This window comes from Odocoileus virginianus, chromosome 27 (assembly GCF_023699985.2).
Source record: "Odocoileus virginianus isolate 20LAN1187 ecotype Illinois chromosome 27, Ovbor_1.2, whole genome shotgun sequence".
Taxonomy (NCBI): domain Eukaryota; kingdom Metazoa; phylum Chordata; class Mammalia; order Artiodactyla; family Cervidae; genus Odocoileus; species Odocoileus virginianus.
Window position 1 is genome coordinate 45,288,262 of NC_069700.1, and position 19,791 is coordinate 45,308,052.

The 19,791-nt window shown below is 38.6% G+C and overlaps 1 protein-coding gene and 1 long non-coding RNA gene across 5 annotated transcripts; one reads left to right on the forward strand and one right to left on the reverse strand.

Annotated features, from left to right (window-relative positions):
• Positions 1 to 584: 584 nt before the first annotated feature.
• LOC110135171 (zinc finger and SCAN domain-containing protein 16) lies at positions 585 to 16,264 on the reverse strand. 4 transcript variants are annotated; one of them, XM_070456904.1, is made up of 5 exons: positions 16,177 to 16,264; positions 14,926 to 15,395; positions 13,297 to 13,435; positions 9,417 to 9,525; positions 585 to 5,000 (listed from the first exon to the last, which is right to left on the reverse strand). In XM_070456904.1, the coding sequence occupies exons 2-5, from the start codon at positions 15,310 to 15,312 to the stop codon at positions 4,679 to 4,681; spliced, it is 957 nt and encodes a 318-aa protein (XP_070313005.1). In that variant the 5' UTR covers positions 15,313 to 15,395; positions 16,177 to 16,264; the 3' UTR covers positions 585 to 4,678. The 4 variants fall into 4 exon arrangements, with proteins under 4 accessions (XP_070313005.1, XP_020745750.2, XP_020745732.2 ...); XM_020890091.2 differs by lacking the exons at positions 585 to 5,000; positions 9,417 to 9,525 and adding an exon at positions 5,484 to 5,976; XM_020890073.2 differs by lacking the exon at positions 585 to 5,000 and having other exon boundaries at positions 6,468 to 9,525.
• Positions 4,852 to 16,455, forward strand: LOC110135232 (uncharacterized). The gene is made up of 2 exons (XR_002313301.2): positions 4,852 to 4,939; positions 16,159 to 16,455. It is a non-coding gene; the product is annotated as an uncharacterized lncRNA (long non-coding RNA).
• The last annotated feature ends 3,336 nt before the right edge of the window (positions 16,456 to 19,791 follow it).

A 19,791-nucleotide genomic window follows, 5' to 3' on the forward strand; every position in this document is an offset into this window, starting at 1 on the left:
CCAGGGCTGGAAGCAGGCGGTAGCTGGGGTAGGGGTGGAGGATGCACTTTAAGGATCCTTATGATGCTAACTAACTAGACTTGCGTTTGGCAGGGTTAGATGTCCCTGTACTTTATTGTTCTCTCTCCATAAACATATCTAACCCTCCCACGTAGACTGCAAATTTCTTGAGTTCCAGTTTATCATGGTTCATAGAAAATATGAATTCTTTTGAGTCTTTACATATGTTCCACCCTTTCCTATTTTAATGAACTGCAGTCTCTTACAAAACCTGCTTTGCAGTTTAGCTTTTTAGTACTGAGTTAAGTTTAGGATTATGACGTAATTATGACATAAACTTAAGTTGTAGACCCTATTTCCAATACCACAAATTTAGAAAAACCCAAATTCAAATCCATGTTCTTTCCTTATACACCCTTACAATTTTAACTTTTTAGACTACATAGGATTTGAGGGCGGAGGTTGTGGATGCTGGCCTCAAAAATCAAACAGCCAATTATTTTAACAGCAAAATGGGTTTGTGCAGGAAAAGCAGAGAATTGCTATTTGGATCACGCAAGAAGTGGTGTTTCAGAGACAAGACCAAGAAACAAAGGGAAGATCAACTTTATTAGTTTGGGAGAGGGCTGTCTTGAATAAAAGTTCGCTGGAGAAGAAGGAGGTTATGGCCGTTTCTTATTAGCTGCAAGCAGTGGTCCGTGCATTGCCGCTGGGGCAGGGAGGGCTCTCCTTAAAAGCAGGTGATGAAATTCCCTTGTGAAAAATGTCCTCTCTTGTACCAGAAGAAAAGTTATATTCTTATCATCATGAATAAGAAGTTGTGACAGACAGACTTTTGTACAAAGAATTCCATATAAGCGGAAGCGGACCTTGTTAAAATAATTTTTATTTTCTTTATTCTTACTGGTTATGCAGACTGTAATACTAGTACATGTGTGTGAGCTCTCCGTCAGGGCTTCCTGACTCCACTGTAAAGGAGGTTTTCTTTCATTTTTTTTTCTCACATGAAAAATGTTGTTGGTTGCTGTTTTGGTCCCCCATTTTTATTCCTTTAACATTTTTTCTAACTATCCATTTATGCTGGGTTTTCAGGTGCCCCTCCAATCTTCATCTTAATTTTCCCTCCTTATCTGATCCTGCTGATAGCCACCACCACCAATGTTTCTATCCAGTCCCCAACCTTAACCTAAAAATGTCTGTCCTCAGGACTAAGCCTTAGTAGTATTGATTTGCTTGTAAGAGTTTTGTCAGCTAATCATCACAATAAAACAAATAACAAACACATAAGTTACAGTGTTTCAACTCTTTCAAAATACTTTTGTTATTTCATAGTTTTTGCTTCCCACCAGAGATGAAAACTGAAAATAACTGTCAACAGACTAGATGCTGTTTCATTTTTACATTAAAAAACAATTTTTTAAAATCAAAGTTATACACACAGGTAGTAAAAATGAAATAGTATTGTGACCTAAGCAAAGATTTCTCAAAGGCATTAATAATAACAGATAAAATTGCTAAATTTGACTTCATCAAAATTTAAATTTTCTGCTCAGCAAAAAGCACCATTTAGAAATGAAAAATGAAATGGAAAATATTTAGGATGGAAATATTCCATTTAGAATGGAAAATATTTTTTCAATACATATTTCTGACAACTGGTATCCAGAATATATAAAGAACTCTTACAGCTCAATCATAAGAAAACAAACATAAATAGGCAAAGGTTATGGACACGCACTTTACCAAAGAAGATATATGAATTATCAATAAGTTCATGAAAAGGTACTAAAAATCATTATTCATCAAGGGAATATAAAATTAAGACCATCACACATCCATTAGAATGGCTAAAATGAAAATGACTGACAATACTGAGTGCTAGAAAGGATATAGGAGAGCAAGGTGGAGGCTGCCCCTCCAGTTGCTCATGTCTAACTTCCTACCTATTACGTTGAGTAAAAGTAGCCTTGTGTGAGCATTTGTTTAAGTAAAATTAATATCATCCTAAAGGAAATCAGTCCTGAATATTCATTGGAAGGACTGATGCTGAAGCTGAAACTCCAATACTTTGGCCACCTGATGTGAAGAACTGACTCATTGGAAAAGAACCTGAAGAAAGATTGAAGGTAGGAGAAGGGGACAACAGAGGATGAGATGGTTGGATGGTATCACCGACTCAATGGACATGAGTTTGAGTAAACTCCGGGAGTTGGTGATGGACAGGGAGGCCTGGCATGCTGCAGTCCATGGGGTCGCAAAGAGTCAGACATGACTAAGCAACTGAACTGAACTGAAGTGAGGCTATGAAGCAACCGAACTCTTATACACTGCTAGTGAAAGTGTAAAATGGTACAACTAGTTTGAAAAATAGCAATTTTTAATAAAGTTAAATAATGCCTACATTATAGCCCAGTAATTTCACCCCTAGGTATTTTTACCTAAGACATAAAACCGTAAGTCCATAGCAGCTTTATTCATAATTCGTAATTATTCATAATAGGCCCAAATTAGTTCATCAAAAGGAGAAGAGAAAATCAAATACTGTTATGATCATACAACAGAAACTAAACTGATCATACAGTCAGAAACTAAAAGCAGCTACTGATAGATAAGGCTTTCCTGGGGGCTCAGATGGTAAAGAATCTGCCTGCAATGTGGGAGACCTGGGTTCAGTCCCTGGGTTGGGAAGATCCCCTGGAGGAGGGCATAGCAACCCATTCCAGTAATCTTGTCTGGACAGTCCCCACGGACAAGAGGAGCCTAGTGGGCTATAGCCCATGGGGGTCACAAAGAGTCAGACACAACTCAGTAACTAAGTACGGCACTGATAGATGAACAACATGGATAAATCTAAAAAAATTTGTTATGTTGGTTTATTTCTTTTTCTGGAGCAATGGACCAAAAAAAGTAGAATGACAAAGGCAGACAGATCTTCCATTAGTCCAATCCTCCTCATCCTTCCTTTTGAGCCCTCTTGGCTTCACCATTTTATACTTCCAGTTTCCTCCTTTTGGTTATACCTAGTGCAAAGTAGGGCTTGCACTCACCACCAATAAATGAAAGGGAATGTAAATGGGCATATACTCAAGGCTGAGTGACAATTATGTTATATGACAGCAAGTTGTATTGTTTATGTCTTCCCATAATTTTGTTATAATTAGATGCAGAATATTCATCAATCCTTAATGGGCTCCTAATAGCCTAAGGTTACTTGGGGAAGTCTCTCTCATTTTGTATCCACTGTGTGCCTAGGGTCCATGTGTAGGAGTTGAAATGTCTCTGTGGTTATTTTGTAGCATATCTGTGAGCTTTCCTGGGTGTGTCTGGGCTGGAGTTTAGAGATCAGATTGCATCCCTTTCAGCCAGGCTGCCCCTCCAGTTGCTCATGTCTAACTTCCTACCTATTACGTTGAATAAAAGTAGCCTTGTGTGAGCATTTGTTTAAGTAAAATTAATATAAAGATTAATAATATCTGTGGTGACAGAAGATAAAAAATGTTTACTATGGGTTGGAGTTATAGTTACATGGTTGCACATATTATAAAAATTCATTGAGTTGCACATCTGATTTGTGCATTTTACTAATAAAAAGGCATTTTTAAAAAGTAAATAAAATTAATAGTACTCTGAGGCTTATGGTGTGATAAACACCAGGCCTCAGTTTTCCCTTTTGTTATCAATATCTATTTCTCAGAGGCAACCATTTTAACTTTTGTTTACTTTTTTACTAACCTCCACATTTAAAAATAACATGTTAATGCTAACATTTCTTGAATTTTTCAAGTATAGATATATTACTTATTGACTTCTTACTATGAAAAATAAACTTTTAATCCTTTTAAATCACTACTAGAATTAGCCACACCAGGGTTTAGAACATATTTTAAACTTCCTGAGTCACTAGGTCCAACAGCAATGAAAGACCCACCAAAACACAAAAATAAGACTCTGGTCATTCATACTTTCCCTGCTTGTATAAGCAGATGACATGTTTCTAATAAGACTCCAAACATTTCCCACACCTAGGGCCTCAAGGTATTCCTGCATTTTCCAGTTGCTCTACATTTTAGTTTCAGAAGCATCACTTCATATAGTATATGGAATAGCATATTCTCAAATATTTTGGCCTCATGACTCCTTTTATATTCTTAAAAACTAGTGAGGACTCCAAAGAGTTTGTTTACATGGGTCATATCCTACAAGATTTGCTGTGTTCGAAATTAAAACTGAGGAATTAAAGTTTTTCTTTAAAATAACAGCAAGGTACCCACTACATGTTAGGTAACATTTTATGTTACTTTAATATTTTATGAAGTTTATCTGTATTTTCAAAAAAAGTAAAAGGGGTAGAATCATTTCACATTTCTGCAAATCTCTTTAATGTCTGACTTAATAGAAGGTGGCTTGATTCTCCTATCTGCTATTTCACTCAGTATCACACTTCTGCTTATACTGACCCTTCTGCTGGAAGTACACTTCCTACTACTCTGCACTTACCTAAACTCTGTCCATCCTTCAAGGTCTGACTCAGATTTCACTTTAATCAGAAAGCCTTCTCTAGGAATCCAAAAATGAGGTGTGTAAAACAGCGAAAATGAGAGGACGGTATAGAAGAACATGACTTATTTCAAGTTCATGTTGGAAAATGACCTACTTCCTTACCCTCCCAAGAACCCACTTAAATGACGGAGTTCTCGGATCCCTCAAACGGTTTTCCGCCTCCTCCACCTGGGGTCCTGAGTTCCTTCCCAGGCGCCAACCTCAGTGCTTCTGGATCCGGGAAGACCGGCCCCTTTCCTCGCGCTCTCGCGCGTCTCGGCCACTTCCAGTAGCTAACGGTTCCAGAGCTCCCGGGCCGGCCTTTGCGGCCGGGTAAACGGCGCTGTGAGCTGGGCCCTGCGCCAGGGGCTGGAAAGCGCCGGGAGACGAGGGCTGGCGGGTGAGTGCCCAAGCGAGGGCGGCGCGGATGGTGTTCTCTCCGTCGGGTGGGACCGTCCGGGCTGGGATTGGGGTTAGGTATTTAAGGAGCAGTTCAGAATTAGGGTAATTGTTAGCATTACGGGAAAACACATACACAACAGCAACAGTTGCTGCACTGAATTCATGAAGATAAAATACCACTCAACTAATTTAAGCAGCTTTGAGGGGAAGAAATGCTGAACATGATGCATTTTGATGAACAAAAAGACTTAACAGCACTATTGGCCTAGTCTAATGCTAACAGTATTTACTATGTGCAGGCACTGTTCTAAACCCAAAACATTTGGTCCCTTCTGTAATTCCTACTTTTTGAGGTAGGCACCATGTTACCACTGTTTTACAGATGGGGGATGTGAGGCACAGAAAATGGATATGCCAAGGTCATATAATTAGAAACAAGAAAAGCAAGGATTCATACCCAGTCAGTCTGCTCTTAACCTCTGCTCTACTGCCTTTCATTGATAACCTGATTTTACCAGTTCAGGAAATATACAATCCAGAAGAAAGTCTGTACTGAGACATGTTATTATTGTGGTGTTCTGAATCAGGTTTGTTGGCAATTTCTGTCTAGACAAAGAGCTTAACAAAGGGTGCCTTCCACAGAGAGTTTTAAGGAGAAAAGTATACAGATTTTCATTTCACAATTAGGCCCTTCAGAGTCCCTTTTCCTATTCCATTTCTCTCTAGATTCTTCTCTGTTCTTATTTTGTTTCTACTAAGTTAAATCATTTGAAATTGATGATATTTGACTGTACGAAAATGGAATTTCAAATGTTTAACCCAGTATTAACCATCTTTTTGTGTGAGAATTTAGGGGTCTATACCAGTCTTTTCTTTTAGCAAATTGTTCTGGCATTCTCTCCAAAATACACCTTGAATCTGTTTATTTCTCTTCATGTCCACTTTGGTGGGTGCCACTGCCTTCTCTCATCTGGGTTACTGCAGTAGGCTCTTGACTGGTTTCCTTACTTCTGCTCTTTTCTCACTCTTGGTTCCCTAAGGGGCCAGAAGGATTTTTTAAAAAGATGAATCAGATCATGTCCTTCCCTTCCAGTGGTGCCCCATGCTTTAGAATACATATCCCCTGCTCACCTCTTGAGCCTAACTTTATACCACATTTCCTTTAATCCAGAGCTTTAGACCCAATGACTTTCTTTCATTTCCTGTAAACACATCAGATTCATTCCTACCATATAGGCTGTATTAGTTATTCCCTTTGCCTGTCATGGTCTTCTGCAGAAATTCCCAAGGCTGGACATTTATATTTCAGTTAAAATGTCAGCTCTCCAGAAAAGCCTTTTCTTATTACTTGTAGTAGTCAGTCACTCTGTTTCAATTCATTGTTTATATTCCACATACTGTTAGTCCTCTTTGATATGTCTTGTCTCCCTTTACTGTAATGTAGGCTTATATAAGTAGGGATCTTATTTATCTTGTTATATCTTGCTATAGCCCCAATACCTAGAAGAGAGGGTTGGCACACAGCATGCACTAAGAAAATATTTATTGGATTAATGAATAAAAAGAAATAGGTATAAAGTCTTTGGCACAGCAGAACTTGGCTGTACAAAATTGAGGTGGTTTGGAACATAGTGAATGGGACCTGCCCTGAGAATGAGATCTTGATCAGTGTTGTCCAATAGGAATGTAATGTATCCAGCTATGTAATTTTAAGTTTTCTAATAGCCACATTAAAAATGTAAAAAGATTAATTTTAATATATTTTATTTAAACCAGTATACCCAAAATATTATTTTAAAATCTAAACTTATAAATGAAAGTTAATACCTTTTTTCATACTAAATCTTTGAAAGCCAATGTTTACACTTATTACACATCTCAACTGTTATTAAATTTTCATTGGAAGTACTTGATCTATATTGAGATTGCATAAAATTCAGTGGAAAATTATATACCCAAATTACTCTAAACATACTTAAAGGTTTTCCAATAACTGAATTGAGTATCAGTTTTTAAGTTTAAATTAAAGTGAAAAAAAATTTAGTTCCTCAGTTGCGTATAGCCATATTTCAAGTGCTAAATAGCCACATGTACCTAGTGGCTAATGTATTGGACAGCACAGATAGTTAAAGGATAAAATGTCTGTTTATCCTTGGGTCAAAAGGGGCAAAGGAGAGGGTAGTATCAGAAGTATGGTAGAGGGAAGAAGGTCTAGAAAAATGCAACTGTAAGCTCTTTATACAGGTCACATTTGAGGACAGATTCCTCTGGTGCTCAAAACTGAGGTATGGCTTCCTAAAGTAGACTACTTAGCATGTGTACTGCAGAGATTTTAGGTATTATGGGAATCATTTTGTGGGGTAGTAAAATGGTCTAGTAGTGCTGGTCATATATATTTCTAAGTTGAATCTTATATGATGTGGAACAGTCATGAAAATCAGATTATTTTCCTATAGAGCAGTGATTCTTCACTAGGCTGGTAGGGTCGGGGAAAGATTTTGCCTTTCAGGGAATATCTGCATCTCTTAAAAAATTTTTGCTTGTCACAAGTTGGGGCTGCTGGTGGCCTCTAGGGGTATAGAAGCCAGGGAAACTGCTTAACATCCCACAGTGCAGAGACAAATCCACAAGGAATCGTCTGGGTGAAAATGTCAGTAAAACCAAGGTTGAGATACTGTGCTCTAGAGGATTTGAGTAAGAAAGACTGAGAGATCTATTCTTTTAGAACCTTTATCTCTCTTGTGATATTACTAAGGGGAGAACAGGTTGTTTTGAAGCATTTCAAAGTTTCTAGTAGGTGTTCACTGTTGATGGACTTTTTGGTTAGACTATAAAGAAATAATTTCATGCTCAGGATGAGACTGTAGACTCAATAAAGATAACATAAATAACATGTGCATGTATGACTCAATGACCTTGGGATAAGCTGATCTGTTCACCTTTGCATGGCTTGTGACATGTGCCCCACTGTTTCAATTATTGATGTCAATATTAGAATTGTCACCCTTTTCTCTTCTCTATCACCATCTCTTATCTTTGTTCCTTTCCCTATACCCTTATTCCTTTTTTTATCCTTCTCTTTTCATTCCATCCCTTTCTCTTCTATCTTGTTTCCTCTCTCTTTACCAATGCCTGTGCATACCTCTGACATCACCTTCTCCCCAACCGTCAATCACTTTTTCCCTTTATAGCTATTGGTTCCCCATTCAGAATCACCAGTTTAACCACCACCCCCACCTGTGTCTGAAAGAACTGTCCCCATAATCCCTTTAGGTGCCTCTTAACTGTCACTGCCTGTTCTACTAGTTCATGAAAACTACAAGTTCTTGCCTCTCTCCAAAAATGATGGGAGAAGTGATGCATGTTTCACAACAATTTGAGAAACTGCCTTCCATGTTTAGGGTTCTTTTAGAGCAGGTGCCATATTTCCAGGATGGCTGTCTGCTAGAACCCAGTGATTCTGGATTACAGTGTCTAACATATAACATCTTCATTTCCAGAAACTGTGGCTGTGATTGGACTCAGAGCTCTTCTTTCCAACTGGCTGCATCCTCATCGATTTTTTGTGGGTTTCTACAGACTTACTAGGGCACTAATCCCATAGTACTAACTACTTAGACCTCCTTTAACATCATGCTTCCTTTGCCTTATGGCAGCAGTTATCCCAGGTCCCACTGGACTTTCTTTTATTGCCACTATCACTCCAAGCTGTCTCTGCCCTGAAATCTTTCTGTACCTCTCTGACTCTTATCCTTGCCCTCTGGTCAAGATCAGATGGTAGACACTGTGGTAACAATCTGGAATCAACATTAGACTAAAAACGGGTAGCATGGTCTCAATGTTCCAAACTACTTTTCACATTAAGACTTTGAGGGTGTACAACTCTAAGACTAATTTAGAAATAAAATGAAATTTTTACTCAGGTAGATTCTTTGGTACCAGAGAAATTTTTATGATGATTGAAGCTTTGCCTACATTTAGGATACTCAAGGTCTCCAAGGTAGATTTCTCTGATAACTACTTTGGCCTGAGTGGCTAAAGAACTTTTGTTACTTATACCATGTTAGTAGAGCTTATTTGCTGTATGAATTCTTTGATGTCTAATAAGGGCTGAACTTACACGGAAGGGCCTCCCACACTCATCACATTCATAGGGTTTTTCACCTGTGTGGATTCTCTGATGCTGAATGAGACCTGTACGCCCACTGAAATCTTTCCCACATTCTTTACATTTATAGGGTCTCACCCCAGTGTGTACTCTATGATGTCCAATGAGATGTGAGCGTTGAATGAAAGATTTTCCACATTCATCACATTTATAGGGCTTTTCTCCAGTGTGCGTTCTCCTGTGTTTACTAAGGTCTGAGCTATGACTGAAACTTTTTCCACAGTCATCACATTTATAGCATCTCCTTTTCCTCTGCTGCCACTCAAAAATGCCCTCACTTTCAAAAGCATCTTTGGATTCAGGATACTGAAGAATATCTTTGTTAAGTCTGTCATTTATCTTCCCAAGGAATTCCATGTCTTTGGATTTATCTTCCTTCTGGGACAACTCTTCAGTTTTAGTCTTGGTTTCATTACCTGTAACAAATGTACAGTATACGAATAGGTCCTATTCTAGGTTTGAGAAGCAAGAAACCCATGGAATAAAGAACATGTAAATGTTAAAATTATGTTATAAAAATGAAAAACCACATACAATGCACAAATTAGATAACTGGCACCATCAAAACATATATTGGCAATATAGGGAAGAAATTTACAAAGAGGCCACTAAGGATGACATCAGAATCATTTGGGAATAAATTAGGAGGAGAAGAAAAAGCAAAAATGTGGACAAGGCAATCATGTGCAAATGCAGAGTGGTAAGTAGGAATTCCAGATATGCCAAAGATAATTAAGAGGGATAAACAGAGATTAGAAAACAAAGAAGGGGAGGGAGGTATTTTGGGAGAAATGTAAGGGGTCTGAAACATAGGTAGTAGGAGTAAAACCAAGTAAAAGTGATTGGAGAGGGTAATGGGATGAGGAATTTGAGAGGAATGTACTGAGTAGGAACCATTGAGGGAGAGAAGTTTGTATAAATAACAGCTAAAAGCAGAGAGAAAACATGCAAGTCAGGATAAATAGAGGGAGGAAGATAAGCAGGAAGTGACAGTAGATAGTCTGGCATGTGTTCTGGGTTGAATCCTTTCTTCTGAAACTGATGTCCTCGCTATCATCTCTTCTTGTCTAAATCCTAGTTGGTGGTTCTCAAACTTTATTGTGTATTAGAATCATCTGGATGCTGCACTCCCTACCACCAGGGCTTCTGATCTGATGGGGCTGGAGTACAGCCCAGGAATTTGCACTTCTTGGTGTGATAGATACTGCTGGTCTAGAGACCATACTTTGAGAGCCACTGACCTACCTATTATTCAAGGTCCATCTCAAATGCTGTCTCCTCCAGAAGTCTTCCCTAACCTCCTAAATTGGATGTGCTCTTTTCCCTCTTCCTGATCCCATATCCTCAACCCCAAGCTTAGCATGGAACTTGACACACAGCAAGTACTCAATAAATTTTATAAGGAAGTAGGTGTTTTAATGATTTGGAGGGGGTAGTCCTAGGGTCTAATGTTGGATGTCACCTGTTTGGTTATGCTGAAACCTCCATCTCAACAGGTCTAGGAATCCCAACTGTGCAACAATCATTTAATCACATGGTTTTCAGTGGTCCACTTGGCATGATGGGAGAAACAGCAAGAGCTACCAGAACATTTCAGTGCCTGGGCTGGGAATGGAAAACACTGGCTCTGGACTGACTGAACTCCACTTTTCACTGTCATCACAATGTCCTCTTGCTACCAAATCTTCCTCAAATTTTACCTTCTTCCTTACAATACATATTTTTAATCAGGCAATAGATTAAAAAAAAAGTTTGGTTATTTGCTCTAAAATGATATTGTTTTGGAATCTAAATACCATTTTATCTCTGGCTAGAATTACAAGGACTGGATTAGAGCCAGAAGGTCAAGATTTCTGTCCTGGCTCTACTGATAACTGTTTATATGTTGGCAGATCATAACCATTTGGTTCCATATCACCTCTGTATCCTCCTCCTTACCTATTGTTTGATCAGATGAGGAAATGTATGATAAAGCATGTGGAAAATTATAATGTGTGGCAGAAGTATTGCTAAGTTAGTATTAGTAGGTTAATGATCATTAAGCAAATCATGGAAGTTGGAGATACCACTATACCATTAAGAAAGTATTTTCAAACATCAACACCTTGGCTCAGCTGCTTCTTTTACGTACTGGAGGCACTGATAGTTGGTTTTTGGCGGCTTACTGATGAAGATGAGTATTTTTTTTTTTTAAAGAACACAAAGAGTTGGCACTTGTAGTCAGTTACTACCTTCAGAGGAATCTACCAGTCTTTAGGATGAATCTCTCTCCCATGACTTCAAGAAAAGTCTGGAGAAAATCCCTCACCAGGACTTCAAAAGAATTAAAAAAAATATATATAGGGTTAGCAATTCAACCCTCTCCATTACATCTGCAATTGAATAATGTAAAGAAAATTGTATGGAAACTGTCAAATGTGAACTTTTCTCATCTCAGGGACATGAAGTTTCTTTGGCCAACTGGAGTTTCAGGGCTCTGTTGATGTATCTTTTCCAGTTGCCAGCTAATCCCAGGATAATATGATATTAGAAGATCCTGTTTCAGAACTGACAAGATTAGGATTATTTCATTTTTGCATCTTCTGCCAGGGCTATTCTTCCAATTTTATTTTGGCACATCCATGAATTGCATTATCATTCCAGATGAGCCCAGTTCTGCTGGTCACTGGGATGAGGATATGTCCATAGAACCATCTGATTACCATTTGTACAACTTGCTTGACAGTCTAGAGGGAGAGGACAAGGTTAAATGCTGAGTGAAGTGAAACAGGAACAAAGTTAGGGAGACTATCACTTACTGCTACCAGAGAGTCAGTGTTGTGGGTTATTAGCATATCCAAAAAGTTTCCTTTGAAATACCTGACAATGTGTTAGAAAGAACTGCAAGACACTCAGTTCTCCAAGTTCTCTCATATATGAAGATAATTCTGTATTAAATGACCTCAATTATAATTCCAAGTTATGTTTAGAGAGATGAGTTCCATCACCCTAGCCAACAGATAATATTCATAATCTTGCTGATATGGACAGAATGAAATTTTTAAAACAAGATCCTGCATTAAAAAGTCTATTTAATAATAAATTTATATAAAAGACACTGGCTTTATTGGGTTATTATCATGATTGTTTTAAAACATTGTTCTGGACTAGTAGGCAGGAGCCCCAGCTCTCCCTCTAACTCTTGTGGAAACCTAGAAAAGTTACAGCCACTGTGGGTACATCTGTTCAACTGTAAAATGAGGATTTGGACCAGATATTATATTATTTTAATAAAGTTGAGAGGCATTTCTTCAAATGTATTTGTTGTGATATCTACAGGGTTGTGTGTGTGTGTGTGTGTGTGTGTGTGGTAGTTGTTTTGTTTTTTCCTTGTCTGTTTTTTGGTGGGGAGCCTGGTTGGAGGGTACATAGATTTAAAAAGTTGCCAGGGTGGTACTTTAAAAAAAGTCATATTCACACTGTTGAATGCAGACAAAATGGACTTCTCTAAGAATTCACAGGCCTCACAGGATAGCTAGATTTCATGAGGCATCTTTCAGTAGATTAGAATTAGAAAATACAATTCATATTTTAACTGCATAGTATTCCCTTGAAATGTTATTTTGGTAGCAGCACATATGTAAATCTCTACAATTTTAGGTATAGGAAGTGTGTATTTTTCTGGACTTACACTAATGAGAAGCAGAGTGAAACTGTCCAGAAGTATTTGTATAAAAACATAAGGAAAGACCATCTAGAATTTAAAGTTTTGCACAGACAAGCCATTAATCATAATAGTAATAACCTCTGTGTTCTACACAATAGAATTTAGTATGTTGACATGTTAATTACTATTGTGCACTATTTTATAAGTGCATGTCCTGTCATCTCCCAAAGGTGAGGAGAGAAACTTTTTATATGGCTTCTTACAGAACATAAGTGAAGATTCCACACAGTTAAGCTTACTAAAGCTTATTAAAATGATCTGTATCTTTCAGCTTCTACCTCCTGAAACTCCTGCCCATAAGACTCATTAAAAAATAGCACCTAAGTCTAATGATAAGGTCAAGGGGGGAAGGGAGATAAAATCTTCCACAGCGAAGTGAAGGACAAGCAGAAAAACTTAAAAAGAAGAAGAAAATGAGGAAGCTCATCTCTAACCTAAGGAACCAGCTCTTCCTTCCTATACACACACGCCTATACCTTACCATTTCTTTGGGCCTCCCCAGATTTCTGCTCCTGCCAGATCTTCTTGGGATGAAGCTGGATAGTCAATGACTCATGTGGCCTCCTCAAGGGGGCCAACTTGTCCAAAAGTGCGTCCTGTCTTTCTGAATTGCCTGGAACCTGGGAAAAATTAAGTATGTTTGGGTGTGTAAGGTAGATTTTGTGAAAGAACAGAAAGAATTTCAGAAACAAGATCAGAAGAAGCATGTGCCAGGAAACAGGGCCACAGAAAAGAGGACAAATTATCATTCAACTGCAAATGGCAATAATGACTAAAAACGAAGAGACAGAGGTTAATCTACACTTCAGGACACTGGAGAATAAAATTCAGTGTCTCTAACAGTGATCTGCAGAGGCCCAGAATCATAGTCTTGGGACTTGAGATACCTTAAATATCATCAAACTCAACTCCACCAAATGGGGGCATTTCTTCTATAACTAGGAGAAGGAAATGGCAACCCACTCCAGTACTCTTGCCTGGAAAATCCCACGGACGGAGGAGCCTGGTAGGCTACAGTCCATGGGGTCGCGAAGAGTCGGACATGACTGAGTGGCTTCACTTTCAATTTTCACTCTCATGCATTGGAGAAGGAAATGGCAACCCACTCCAGTGTTCTTGCCTAGAGCATGCCAGTGAGAGAGGAGCCTGGTGGGCTGCTGTCTATGGGGTTGCACAGACTCAGACACGGCTAAAGTGACTTAGCAGCAGCAGCAGCTTCTATAACTGTGTGGTCCAATATGATAGCCACTAGTCAAACATGGTTACTGAGCACCTGAAATATAGCTAATACAAATGGACATATTTAAAATACATACCAAATTTTGAAAACTGAAAAAAAAAATGTAAAATACTTCATGTTTAATATTGATTGCATGATTACATATTTTGGGTAAATATATTTAATTTCACAAATGTGGCTACTAAAAATTTAAATTACATATGTGGCTCACATTATATTTAATTACCATATATTAAATGTATATTTAATTACAGGTATTAAATGTGAATGGGTCACAATTAGACAGTGCTGTTCTGCAATATCCTTTTTATCTACTTGAACCCCTCCTTGAAGGGGAGTTTTTTATTACAAGGTAGCCTGTTTTATGTATGTGTTGTGCTTAGTCACTCAGTCATGTGTCACTCTTTGCTACCCCGTGGACTGTAGCCCACCAGGTATGTCTGTCCATGGGGATTCTCCAGGCAAGAATACTGAAGTAGGTTGCCATGCCATCCTCCAGGGGATCTTCCCAACTCAGGGACTGAACCCAGGTGTCCCGCACTGCAGGTGGATTCTTTACCATCTGAGCCACCAGGGAAGCATTTTGTGTATAGGTAACCATGAATGTTAGAAAATTCTTTGTTTTCCTCTGACACCTATTTGCCTTCCTGTAGCTTCTCACTGATCCGAGCCTTCCAAATTGACATAGAATCAGCCTAGTGTCTCTTTTTACTCAGTCACACTTCAGTTGTTTGACATGGGCAGTGTCAGTCCCTAAGCCTTGTTCTTCTCTAGGGTAACATATTAAAATATATTCTTGCATATGCCTTTTGCTTTGGCTGGGTGCATATACCCTGAAAACTCACAGCCAAATGACCACAGCCTTCCCACCTGCTTTCGAGGTTCATCAAGCTCTCTCTCCAGATCCTCCAGCACAGTCACTGCCTCCTCTCCAGTCTCTGGATGGTGTGCCTGCACCCATGCTTGCAGGTCCCTGGGGAGAATGCTCAGGAATTGTTCAAGCACCAGCAGGTCTAAAATCTGCTCTTTTGTATGGCATTCTGGCCTCAGCCACTGGCGGCAAAGGTCCCAGAGCTGGGTGAGAGCTTCACGGGGTCCAGGTGCGTCCTGATAGCAGAGCTTCCTGAAGTGCTGCCTGAAGAGTTCCCTTCTGTGAGGACTGGACTTTTGTGAGATGGAGTCCTGTCCCCTGTAATGGTCTTCTGCTTTAACTATTAGAAGTCCTTTTTGTTCTTCAAGTTCCAGAAATGTGGTCATTCTGGGCTGTTTTTCAGGAGATTAATCCTCTATCTGGGACTGAGTCAAGGGGAATCTCTCAGAATCTTGTCTCAGAGAAAAACCTATTGCCATAGAGAAATGACAAAAACTGTTGTGAACACAAACACTAATAAAAGGAAGCTACCAAACTGAATAAACAATCTGATATACATGTTAGTTGCTCAGTCATGTCCGACTCTTTTTGACCCCATGGACTGTAGCCCACCAGGCTCTTCTGTCCATGAGATTCTCCAGGCAAGAATACTGGAGTGGGTTGCCATTCCCTTCTCCAGGGCATCTTCCCGACCAAGGATTGAACCTGGGTCTCCTGCACTGCAGGCAAATTCTTTACCGTCTGAGCCACCAGAGAAGCCCAGTCTGATATGAGGCTGTAAATAAGAACACTGAACGAGGAGCATGAATTTGAATCTGGGCTGTTGTGTAATTTAAAGCAAGTTACTAGATCCTCATCTGTAAAAATCCTCAGGTTTCTCATAGGGTTGATGTGTAAATAAGTAGTCAAAGCCCTTGGCCTGGCAGCAAGCATTGAGTAAACGCTGAATATTAATAACTTTGTTAAAAGGCTTTTTCATTCCACAACCTGAGGTGGACCGGTCCGTAGGATTCAGTGGTTGAGAGGTACATGCTCCAATTCAGGAGGAGGGTTATAAAAGTACCCTCGCAGAGCAACTCACAATCACTGTTCCCCTTTAGCGCCGTTCTCCGGGCATGTTGGCCCTAGTCCTCCCTCGTAGCTCTGTTTGGAGGGGTGGGGCAGCCTGGAAGGGGGAGGTGTGGAGAGGGGGTTGCTGCTTACAACTGTGCCCTGTCTCCTCCTCCACTTAGGAGCCGGGAGAGACTCACCTCACGCCAGGAGGAACAGGTGCGACAGTTAGCGTCCTTTGGGGCGGCCGAACGAAGACTGACCGACCAATCGACGCGCCGCTGCTTTCAGCCACGCACTTCCGGGCCGCTCTAGGAAGCCTCGCCTCGGTGGAGCTAATCCTAGCTCGTGGAGGACCCCACTTGTGAACATCTGACTTATGGGACTTAAGCGCTCGCTGATGTTTTCTTTGCCTTTTTTTTTAAGTTCCCTCTCAAATTTTTTGACTCAATTATTAAATAATATGAATATGTAATGCATTCACAGGGTTCAATATTTATAAATAATTATAACCTATAGTGGAAACGAATCTGAAAAAAAAATATATATGTAATAACTGAATCACTGCTATACACCTAGAACTAATACAACATTGTAAATTACGCGCGCGCACACACACACACGGTAGCAGTTCTCCAACTTTCCCCCCCCCCCCCTTCTACTAATTGATTCTGGAATTTGTACATAAAAGACTTCTTTCATTTTGCTCTTTTTTCTTTTAAAGAAAAATAATCACATAGTTCAACTATGCCATAATTTATTAACAGTGACCCTGTTGATGGTTATGTAGGTTTTTTCAATAAATTACTCTGCACATAACTTCTTGTGTTTAAGGGTATATCCATAGTATATATTTCTAGAGCTAAGGATTTACTAGAGTGCAGAGTTGGAGCATTTGTATTTTTGTTACTGCCAAATTACTAATCTTAGAACTCACTTGTGATGTTAATTTATACTTGTCAACATAATGTTACAAAATATTTTGATCTTTACCAATATGATGGGTAAGAAAGCTTAAGTGTTTTTTTTTCCCTTCTTCGCTTTCTTATTAAATATTGTTTATTCACCTACCTTGCCAGGCAATGTTCTGCAAGCTGGAACTGTAGTTTAAAGCAGAACAATGCCTTTGGGTGGGTGGGTGGGGGGGTGGTGGTGGCAGAAAGGAGGGCGAGTGAGGCAAGCAATAAACAAACAAGAAAAATATATTGTTAGGTGGTAGATGTTAGTACTCAGGAGAAAATAAAGAAAATATGGAGTTTGGGATGAGAATGAAGTAATAATGCAATTCTAATAGGGTGATCACCAAGGACCTCACCAGTACACTGACTTCTGAGCAAAGACTCACGAAGATGAGTAAATGAGCCATCAGGGGCAAAGGTGTTTCTGGGAGAAGGCTAGAAAATGCAAAGGCTGAGAGTGAACTGTGTTTGAAATAATCTAAGAACAGGAAGGAGATTTCTGTGACTGGAGCTGAAGGAGAAAAAGGTGTTAGGAGTATAGAGAGAGAAATGTGATTGTTGTGAGTATAAGGATATTACTTGGTACTCCAAAAGAAGCCATTCAGAATTTCTGAGCAGAGGAGTAGCATGATCAGATTTAGGCATTGAAAAGATTTCTCTGCCTGCTGTGTTAAAGATGAACTTGTAAGTGTGAAACTATTGCTACCTTGGAATGGGGAAGGCCTAAGTGTGGCATAAAAAACCTAAAGACATAACTGAAAAGTCACGAAGAGAAAGATAAATGGAACTGGTGATGTAAAAATTTAGAATTTTTGAATGGGAAAAAGAAAACCTAAAATATAAGCTCTGTGTGTGTGTGTATACACACACACACACACACACACACACACACACACACACACGTAATATGCCACACACATCAAAGACACAGTGCTGATTTTCCTAATAAGTAAAGACCTCTGAAAAAGAAAAGAACATGAACAAGCCGATAGAAAAATTGGCAAAGCACATAAGTCAGCATTTTTAGAACACAGTTTTTGATAGACAACAATGACTGTTAAAACATATTCAAAATTGATAATTAAAGAATTTACATTAAAACAATGAGATTTTTAAAATCCTGGATTCTGAAAGACAAAGACTGATAATATTCCATATTGAAAAGTATGTGGAAATAGAGGCACTGTTAGTTGTAAATTTTTGGAAGGCAAGAGCTGTTAAAATTAGTATGTCCATACCTCTTGATCCAGCAACTTAGCTTTGAATTATCCATATAAAATAGTTTTACAAATGTTTGAATATGTACACAAACATTTTTTATATTGGAAAATCCAAACATCTAACATTTGGGAATTAAAATTTCTACATGCCCAATCATTTTTAAAAGTAAAAACTATAAGATGCCAAAGGCATATGAGTAAACAAACAGTATATGATATGATCATTTTTGTAAAATAATCATCTTAAATGCGTTCTCAATGATTATCACTTGGGATAAAAGAAAACCCGCACTTTTTAAATACACTATATTTAATTTTTTTTTATAAAAGCCTAATACTGGTGTAAACAGAAAAAGATACTTTTTTTAAACCTTATTTTTCACAACTTACAAATAATTTTCCTGTTTGCAATGTCTCTTTTCTCTCTCTGAAATTCTTTGCCTGAAAGTTATCCTGTAGAGGAATGTAACTCCTTTAAGATGAAAATCAGATCCAACTTCCCTGTGCTGCTGAAGGGTAAATATAAGTAATCAAGTAAACCTAGGTGGAACATTTAGAAAGGGTGTAGAAATGAATTATCAAGTAAACTTTATAAAATTTAGACAAAGGATAACCCCTGCTCTGCATAATATGTCTCGCACAGCCAATTGAGCAAGTAGAAAATCTAAAAAGTGCTTAAGTATTTGTTTCTCCTTCAGTGTATGATGGACTATTAGCATGTCTCTCGTTCCTTATTCAATGTTTGTTCTATCAAATTCTCTTACCAGGTTTTCAAACACAAACCTCACTACAGGCCATGAACTTCCTGAGTAGCTGAGTATTCTTCAGATACCCCTGATTTCAGTCACTCGTCAGCTTCAGAGAATCAACTCACCAGTCCCTTGGAGCACTGGCTGCGGTTGAATGGTTGAACACCAGACAAAATGAGGCTTCCAACCATTGTCATGGATATCCTGTTAAAATTCTCTCTCTGCTGTTGGCTTAGGTATGTCCTTCCTCTACTGGGATAAAGCCTCTCTGACCTCTTTACCAAGATATAAGCAGACAGTTTGTGTATGACAAGGAGAGCTTTCCCTCTTCCCCTTCTAGTTATATCTCCCAGAAAGACTAAGAAATAAAGCAAAATAAAAACCCAGAAAAAACAATAGTTGACAACTTAAAAAAAATCAGTACTTGGTAGATATATACACTCACTTGCTTTCACTATTTACACAGACAGAAACAAAATGAACTAAGAATTCAACTCAAGAAATCAGAAAAAGAATGAGGAAGAAACCCCAAAGGTTAGAGAAGAAATCAAGATAAAAGGAGAAGTAAATGAATTAGAAAACAGAAAAAGTCATGTTAATAAATAAATCTAAGAATGGAATCTTTGTAAACAAGCCCATAAAAACAACAAACCCATGGTAAATCCAACTGAGAGAAAAATTATCAATGTTTCCTCATCAGGTATCAGTATCTCATCAAATAATAGCAGGTGAGGAAATAAGTATGCTACCGAAAATTTTTAAAACTCTTAGTGAAAAACCATTAGTTCCAAAATTCATTCAAGAAATTGATAAATCTAAGTCAGTACTAAATAACGGAAAAAAAACAAACAAACACAAAACTATTAAAGAATCATCTCCAGGAAGGC

Bases quoted from the DNA above. Each gene is read 5' to 3' on its own strand.
- LOC110135171 (XM_020890073.2), bottom strand. From the start codon at position 15,312: ATGACCACATTTCTGGAACTTGAAGAACAAAAAGGACTTCTAATAGTT. The intron at 13,436-14,925 runs GTGGGAAGGCTG...AATTTTTCCCAG, and splicing joins TTGATGAACCTCGAAAGCAG to GTTCCAGGCAATTCAGAAAG. The intron at 9,526-13,296 runs GTAAGGTATAGG...CATTTGTTACAG, and splicing joins TGGGGAGGCCCAAAGAAATG to GTAATGAAACCAAGACTAAA.